At 37.2% G+C, this 9,072-nt stretch overlaps 1 protein-coding gene across 1 annotated transcript in view; it reads left to right on the forward strand.

Annotated features, from left to right (window-relative positions):
* The window catches only part of LOC140239697 (uncharacterized), a 119,652-nt gene extending 111,775 nt beyond the window's left edge, over positions 1-7,877 (forward strand). The window contains exons 111-117 of the mRNA XM_072319520.1: positions 564-777; positions 1,464-1,536; positions 2,175-2,682; positions 3,127-3,192; positions 4,455-4,544; positions 5,850-5,907; positions 6,582-7,877. Of these exons, the coding sequence (XP_072175621.1) occupies positions 564-777; positions 1,464-1,536; positions 2,175-2,682; positions 3,127-3,192; positions 4,455-4,544; positions 5,850-5,897 (999 nt within the window). The 3' untranslated portion in view covers positions 5,898-5,907; positions 6,582-7,877. The remainder of the gene's footprint in view (positions 1-563; positions 778-1,463; positions 1,537-2,174; positions 2,683-3,126; positions 3,193-4,454; positions 4,545-5,849; positions 5,908-6,581) is intronic.
* Positions 7,878-9,072: the final 1,195 nt, after the last annotated feature.

Here is a 9,072-nt window from a genome sequence, read left to right on the forward strand (position 1 = left end):
TTCCAATTCATCCCTAGTGTCACAGGACATCCTTGCTGCTAATAATTTGTGTCTAATGTGCAGTTCAGATTTTTTGAGGTGCCCATGCCTAGTTTGTTTGATTGTGGGCTGTTAGATGTGAGCTCTTTTGAACATCACCCTTGACACTTCTCAGCCATTATCTCACTAGTACAAGTACCATTCAATCTATTTAGGGGTGGTACAGTAGTTTCCATTTGTAGACATTAAATTAACACTTGAATAACCGTAATGTTCTCTGACTTCAAATACTTTTTCATCTTGAAAGTCCTTGATTTGCTTTGAAAAACACTGCCAGCAAAAGGTTTTTTACATGGAATACTAGTTCGCTCCTAATGTGAGCACTTTTGTGCCATTTGACATACAGAGTATGTGTCCTAATCTATGTAGTTTATTTTCTCTGTCAGCGAAAGTGGAGGTAAAATTTGAAATCAGTAATCTTGTTTCAGGAGAGATTAGTAGAGTAACGATTGCATTTCTTTGTGCCCCAGCTATTAAAATCAAGGTGTGGTCTCTTGCTTCACCTTCTCTTTTCTTCCGTGTAGCTGGATGCAATCTACGAGTCCACCCCAGGCTACTTGGGCTCCGAGATCGTCTCGCTGTCCAGCGGAAGCATCAAGGTGGAGTACGTCCTCCTCTTCGAGTCCGAGGTGGATTCGAACTCGGTGTCGACCATGCTGAACAGCAGCATCACAGGGGAAGGCGAGATCAGTGACTCAGCCATCTTTGTCAAGACCTCCACTGTCACTACCATTCAGGGTAAGGCACTTGACCATTGCTATGCCAGGGATTTTGGACAGTGTTGTGTGCACATGGGGTTTTCTGTGCCAATTGGTACTCAAATTACGCAAAGGGTTAAACCTGTCTCGCTGTCAAACACGTGTCCATATAATAGGACACGAAGACATGAGAGAAGCTGAAAGCTGTGAAATGAATCCCAGGAGAATGAGCAGGAGGATGTGATTGTACCAGCTCCATCATAAGGCTTTTTGTGAAAATTCTATTCTATAGCCCCCATCAGTCAGGACCAGCTGTTATGAAATAATGAACGAAAACATAACTGCCTGCTTTAGTTCTGTTTTACAGTAGTGCATGTACATGTATGTTAGATATTAAAAAGCATTTACTTGTATGTGTGGTTCAGTTTCATTATGTCAATCCATCTAGTATAAATTACGGTCATCCTTTTTTCCCCCTAGTGCTTGGCCAAAGTGATGCGTATACTTAAAATGTAATGTGAAAAGCAGAGATTGAATGCAGAGACAAGATAGGATTCCCTGCGTTGTGTCGCCACCAAAACTGTATCAGACATCTCCTTTCCAGGATGATAGAGTTTGCTGCAAAAAACAAACAAAAACAAAAAACAAAAAACAACAACCAAACAAGACAAATGGCAACATCAATGTGTACGCTCACTGATATATTTTTCTCCATGAAATGTACAGAAATCTGCTACGAGGGCTACTGCCAGAATGGAGGCGTGTGTGCAGTGACGTCTGGTCTCCAGAAAGTGTGCTTGTAAGTATCCCGCTGACTTCCTTTGGCAGATGGTTTCACCAGAAACGGCTTGCTTTCATTTCATTCTCTTTATAAGGCTTGTTCTGGTAATCCTCTTCAGTCTCTTGTGTTAAAGTTCACTTTCTTTCAAATGACTGAAGTACTTCCCTGGCCTCCAAACAATGCTGATGCTGAAATGAATGGCTAAATGAACTCACTCTATCGGATCTCCACAAAGAGGACAGCCTTTAATGATCATTAAAGGCTGATATATGACATCATGACCATGGCAGTATGCTGTTTTCTTCTGGACTTTGTAGGCCCAAGTGTTTGAAATCTTTCCAATTCTGACAAGCTGTACAACTCAACCTTTTGCATCATTATTGAGAACTAAAACCCTTCCATTACTTTGTAGAGTCAAATGAAGTCTCTACCCATCTGATTCTCATATGAGCTGTGAGTGATATACAGTATTGGATAGAATGGAGTAAAGATACCAAAGGTTGGGTGGAGGCATACAAAATTTTTATCATAATTTTCATAACCAAAAGGGCAGCTTTTCAAAATGATATTGCACTGCATAGACTTGAGGAGATATAAGTGTGTAGTTTCATCTCAAGGATTTTTGACATACTGTACATCGCTCTGTGTTTCTTTAGCTGTGAAGCTAACTACGAGGGTGACCAGTGCGAAGTGAACCTCAACAGCATCCCAGCCTACATCATCGTGCTGGTGGTGGCATCCGTGCTCCTCGTCATCATCGTCCTGGTGCTGCTCGTCCTCTGCTTCTTCGTCATGCGATCGCAGGACGACAAGAGCGGCAACTTCATCTACAGCGTGGAGGAGGGCCACGAGAACTTTGTGCTGGGCGTGGCCAGGGATGACATGGTGCACATGCGGGGCGCAGCCACGGGGATGGGTCCCGGCCACGATCACCGCGGCCCCTCGGACCGGCGGGTGTCGCATCGCCGGGAGCGTCTGCTGTCGGAAGAGAGAGAGAGGCTGGACAGGGGGACAAGCTATCCCTCTCCCTCTCGCCAGGCCTCTCAGAGACCCAAAAGGCCAAAGGGTCAGCAGTTCTTTCATAACTCGCCCCCACACTACGAGACAGGCAGGGAAGCTAGGGAGGAGCCTGTCCGCCGTTCCCACATGGAGGCACCACACAGGGTAAGCTACCTAATTCTCAGTTATCCTCCATTGCATAATCTCATTTATTATTATACTACCTGCACATTCACACTTTGGCAATATGCAAGAAAAAAATATATCTGTGTGCTTTCATAGTATTTTATCTCAATGAATTGTTCCGCATTATGCTTTCTTTTTGCCATCCCGTTGCATTATTTGAAAACTTGACAGCAGTTGGAAGACAGAAAAAAGTTTTAAAAAATTGTCATCATCAGTTGGTATCTTCATTGTAGCAGTGTTGAATACATGAGGAAAATTACAAAGTTGGTGTTTCGAATACATTTTGATCATCTTTGCTTGGCAATACTGTGCATATTACAGTGATTTACCATGTTGAGCAAAGTCTTTGATGCACCATGCCATGCTGTAGATGGTTTGCACATTGTAAAGCGGTCTGTCCAACTGTCCCTTTGCTGACTATAGAGTGGGGATTACAGGGCTGGGGATCAGATCTACAGAGGAAGACCAGACATGGTGCCCAGTGGAATGGTAAGCATTTGTCTGTCACACTGAACTCACTCCATCACGTGCTGTCTGGTATCTAACACTAACCAACTTGTGGAATTTTCATTGTTGTTGATGTTGTTGTTTTTGTTTTTGTATCGGCTACACAGAATGTATCACAATTTGATGCTTCAGAGTGTGGCTCATTGCTTTAACATCAGTGACATAAAACACAAACTGTAATTACGATAGCTCCTCTACGTCAATAACAAAAGTGATTTTGGACTCAATACAAAGTGTATTTGCTTCTTGGAAAGACCATTTCTGTGTGTGTGTGTGTGTGTGTTTACATTTGTGCTTGTTTGCACAGTCTTACGTAGTTCTTCAATGTGGTATTATACATTGTATTGCTTCTAATCATTGTCCTAACAGCTCCATAATCTTGTATAATGACTCTCTCATAATGACATATTTCCTTCATTTTCAGCTAAACTGTCATAACATTCTAGCCTTTCAGATTTGAGTTTCCGTAGCAGTGCTTCTATTTATGTGTTCATTTGTTATGTATTTGTCTGCTTTTCTTACATCATCTAACAAATAGCCTGACATTAAAGAAGAGGGTAATGCAGAGATAAATGTCCATGATCAAACCGTACCTGCTTCTGCTGTGGATGCTCTGGATGCATCTGTTTGGGTAATGAAATGCACTCGATAGTCAAAGCAACAACTTGTTTGCGTGAAGTATATGTAGTGTATTGCATGTGTGTGTTATGGTACATGTTTCATATTTGAGCAGTTTGTATAAAGATGTTGAAATTGATGTAACTGCCACACAGCTTTAATGGACGTTTGTGGTAACCATGGAAGAACCAACACTGTTGAATTTCAAAAGAGAATTACTATTATGATTAGTGTGATTTCAGCCTGCACTCTTTGTCTTTACTAATTCATTAAAAAAAAAAAAAAATTATTTTGGATTTTTTTTTTTTTTTTTTTTTTTTTTGGCTAGTGTTTGTAACATTCATCAGCTTTGACATGTTTCTAGTGGAAAGGGAAATGGGAATGAACCTTCGTCTCAGCTTTGACTGATTTCATGGCAATGATTTCCAGAATCTTTACAATGTGCAGTGTCCAGGCTAGTTTGATGGCCCCCTTTACCCATCACTTTGTAGTTCAGCTTCACTTTGGATGATTCTGATGATGATATTGATAGATTATCGTGAAGTTGCATTGTTTGTAACATAGCTGTTCTGATGTCCTTACGTGTCTGGTGTGTATGTTGCTTCTTTGTTCTTATCATCATGTAGACTGCTCCTGTGACATTTGATAATCCAACTAACCAACAAAACCAACAGCAGCAGCAGCCATACATTGCCACCGGAGATGAAGCTGCCATGGTAAATAAAGAAAAAAAACAAAAAACTTTGAAGTAAACAATGAATGAAACAGCAGATACTGCATAATGTGAAATCTCACATTCACACTTGGTCATTGTGATCATCGTGAACTGTTTCATATTGTCGCTGGGGTGACAAGACCTTGTGTCTGAAATTTTGGTGAAAATGACTTATCTGCATGAATGGTCAGATTATCAGTGAAGTGATGTTCTGTCAAAGTCCTAGCTGTCTTACACCAAAAATGAAGCCACCATGGCCTGTCAAAATAAAGACTATCCCATTTGATATAGTGCTTTGGCTGCCATGTTTTTTTTTGCTCTCCTGAACATTTGATATTTTGTAGACACGAGGTCTTGTCGCCCCAACGACAATATCCATAAACCCATACCCATTACCCTATCATCGCAATCATGGTGAACATACCAGTTGATCTATCTGACCCCTGTGTGTATACACTCATGTATTAACTAAAACTGTCGATTATGCACTTTGTTGTTTGTGCTTGCTAACTTCATGTAAAATGCTTGTCAAAGGCATTTGCAACACCTGGCAATGTCATAAATAATCACATAATCTTTTACATGAGAAAGGGATCAACCCTGCCACCTTTGCTACACCTCTACCATTTGTGCACTTTTGCCTTTACTACACTTCCTTTCTAATGAAGCAAAATTTTGAAGTCTTTTTTCAATATTCCCAATCTCTCAAAAAACAGATTTGTATTCATGATTTGTATTCATGTATTCATTCACTTGTCCAAACTGACATCCATATCGTTTGTAATGTAAGATGCCATAATTTCTACATTTGCCGAAGAAAAATCTGCTTCATCAATGAACAGACTGAAGATCATGAGGTGCCAACGAAACGATGGTTATTAGATTTTTTTTTTTTTTTTTTTTTTTCTGGATCAGCAATGAGTGGTTATCAAATCAAAATTAGCCCTGTACCATTTTACTAATGTTTGTAATGGAAGGTACATACATGTATTTCTTCAAATGCTGAGAAGCTAAAGCCTGCAGTCATGCCGGGAAGCATGCTTTATATTTATTCTAGTGATTACGGACTGATTCAGTAGTGTTCTGCTCATAAGTTTTGTTTGTAAAACTTAACGAGGCATCACTTTTGAGTAAGCCATTGTTTATAAGCTGTATTACACATTTGCTCCCTGTTTGCTATTAGCCAAATAATGGACAATGTAACAGCAGGTCACATTTGTGTTGTTACTTGCTGCAGTCTGTTTGCCAGTCACATAGAAAAGTACAAACCTGTCTTAATGATGATGTTTTTCTCTTTCTTGTGCAGCTCTATGGGCGCTCAAATGTGGAGAACTTGGATGCCCATTACTTCTAAGGGCTGCAAGGTGAGTTCAGATATACATGTACCTTTCAGAACAGAGATCATAAATTATGACATTGGCTGCATGACTAAAACATGCTACACTGTCAAGATGAGAAGTAAACCTTTACAACACACTACTATGCGTATACACCAAAGTTTGTTTTATTCTGCTCATGTAATCATGCCCTTTAAGAGAAGGAAATCTGAAAGTGTCGTTAAGTTTTGATATGAGCAGCTCACAATTCCCCTGTAGTCTAATCAATATTTCATCAGACGAAGAATGGACCAAAGTGTACGACATATTAGATAGTGTTGTCATGATGTGACTTGATGGTAATAAAGCATGCTGTTATAAGGTATCATCTAGCCATGTTCTTTAATATTGTGTCTATTTTAGGTTACAGGCAACTGAGAACTGCTTCGACTGAGATTCATGTGTTTATACATAGTGTATCAATTTAGTTAGGCAGTGAGGCATATATTCCTTTTAATAACAACCATTGCTGTTTACATTTTGCATACACATGTATTTTTTTTTTTTTGTACATGGTGTATCAATTTAGTTAGGCAGTGAGGGCATGTATTCCTTTTGATAACAACCTTTGCTATTTACATTTTGCATATTTTTTTGTGTGTACAGTTTATCTTATACTTTCTTCATTTGTTCTTTCTGATTTTTGTCCCCTTTTGTGTTAGGAATAGATCTACAAGAAATCTCCATCAATCCAGTCTGGTGGAGAGCAAAAGGCCTTTTCATTTTTGTTGAAATGTGCTATTCATCAACTGTGAAACAAAGTATCTTTTAACTATCATATTATATTTTTTAGTTGTAGCTTGAATTAATGTAACTCCGTATCAAGTGTTATTGTTGAGTATGCTTTATCTTTGCCAATTTTAACCTTGAACTGTCTCAATGAAAAGAAAAAAATTACTCTCAAAGCTGCGTAAAAAAATATATTGTGAGGCTTTGGGTTGTTTTAGAAAATTTTTGCCCTTTTTAGAACTGAGTTTACTTCAATGTCATTACTATACGAGCCTCTGTTTATGTGCCAGTTGACAATTTGGATACTATGTTTCTTGCAAAGTTATACCTTATTTTAAATATATTTCAGCCTTTAAAAAACAACTCACTGCCACTCTGATGCAAAAATGTTTGAACATGTTCACTCCCATGCCTATTTCCACACAATATGTACTCATATCAAATTTGTTTCTTGACCAACATATGCAAATACACAAGCAATTGTAAAACACTTCAAAGTTTCTCATCATCTGAAAATGGGAGGCATATTTGTTCTCAATTTGGCATGTGTAAATGTTTTTTCTTTTTTTAATTGGTAAGGAGCAAATATCTAGTGTTGAAAATTCATGAAAGCTGGCATTAGTCATTCAAAGACATTACTTGATTTCTATGTACTGATATGCATTCTTCAGCATTTTCTTTTTTAAATATCAGATGTTTGGGACAAAGACGCCAGTTTGGTTTTGCATTTGTCCTGTCTCAACCGTGCCTTACTAGTGTTTAATCTTGTGTGCTCATTGTGGTATATAAGTAGTCTTGCTTAGGTTCTCTAGATGCAATCACGAGCAACTCTTACCTTTCACTTAAATGTTGATTTTGAGCGTTGTGCAGTGTTTTGTCATTGCCGCTGTTCAGCTGATTGTGTGGGCTACTGAAATGCCAGTGACACTTCACAGTATTGGGAAATAAGTGCTTTCTGTCTATTGAAATGAATTGTTGCAGTTAAGCTACCTCATATTTATGTGGTAATGAAGCATTAATACTTGTATAGATTATGAACTTTTGTATATTCAAAGCATATCTCTACATAAATATGTTTGTACGTGTATGCCATAACTTTTTATATTTTTAACATCAATGTTTGTGGGTATTCTTATGATATGTGTATTTTTTTATTATTATTATTTTTAAAAATTTAAAAATTCTGATTAAAGAAAATGACTGATAAAACAAATGTGCATTTGTGTGTCCAACCCAAAGAATATTGCTTCTTAGCAATTTGTTCATAGTCATACATTAATAAAGATAAAGTTATTTCAAATGAACTCATATTGGTATAGCTGTGCATGCCTCTGTTTGTGTGTATTGTTTCTGTGCAATTTACACTGACTGATATGACGTGATGCATAGTGGCAGATAATTGGAATGTTCTACAACTAATATAAATAAATATATAATAATAAATTATATATAAATTTTAGTTGTGTATTATGTGCATAACAATAACTTACATTGTATTTCACAATATTCACAGCAGTGGCTAGAAACTGTATATTAAATATTCATATCATGCAAACAAAAATAAGCAACAAAATGTACAGAAATTTGAATGATTATTTGCAAATATTTGAAAATAGATACACATATATGTTAAAATGTATACGAAGAGTTTGTTCGCAAAAACCGATAAGGCCATTTTTGAGGATTTTGAAGTACGGTCTCTGTCATAAAGTACAAAATAGTACCTTTTAAATGATATATTGGTCACTACATATAAAGGTACAATTTTGAAGTTATGGTCAAAAGAAGCAAACATTTTTAGGTGATCTGAGTCTTATTATTCTCCTTATTTTTCTTGACCTTTAATCGCAAATATCTCCATTTGGCAAATATGGACTTATTGGTTTTTGCGAACAAACTCTTCAATTATAGACATATTTACAAAAATTTTGTCTACCTAGTTGGCAGCAGATATGTTTGCATAAAAACATAATCATATATTTCGTCAAATGTCCTTGGCATGAATATATTTATATATATTTATTTATTCATTTAATTTTTTTTTTTTTTTTTAATTTGAATTGTTCCTGGTAATTTAAAGATGTGAATGCAGGTTTGAAATTGGACAGTGACACTCAAACAGATACAAGTACAACCAGTTTATTATAGTAGCAGCACTGAATCACAAGCTCTCTTTATTCATATCATTTAGTGACACTTTATGCAGTCTGCATCAGGAAACTACATTGCAATAGCTGAAGGACGTCCACATGACAGGCTTTACCTAAAAACTACTTATTTGGCGTACTATACGATGTACAGCTGTATCTATTCAAAATTCACAAACACAAGCAATCATTATTGTAGGTATCTGTGCATTCACAGTCTCATTTCGTGCTATGTATATTTTAAGATTAAACCATTGACGGATCAATTAATTAAAAC

This window comes from Diadema setosum, chromosome 16, assembly GCF_964275005.1.
Source record: "Diadema setosum chromosome 16, eeDiaSeto1, whole genome shotgun sequence".
NCBI lineage: Eukaryota > Metazoa > Echinodermata > Echinoidea > Diadematoida > Diadematidae > Diadema > Diadema setosum.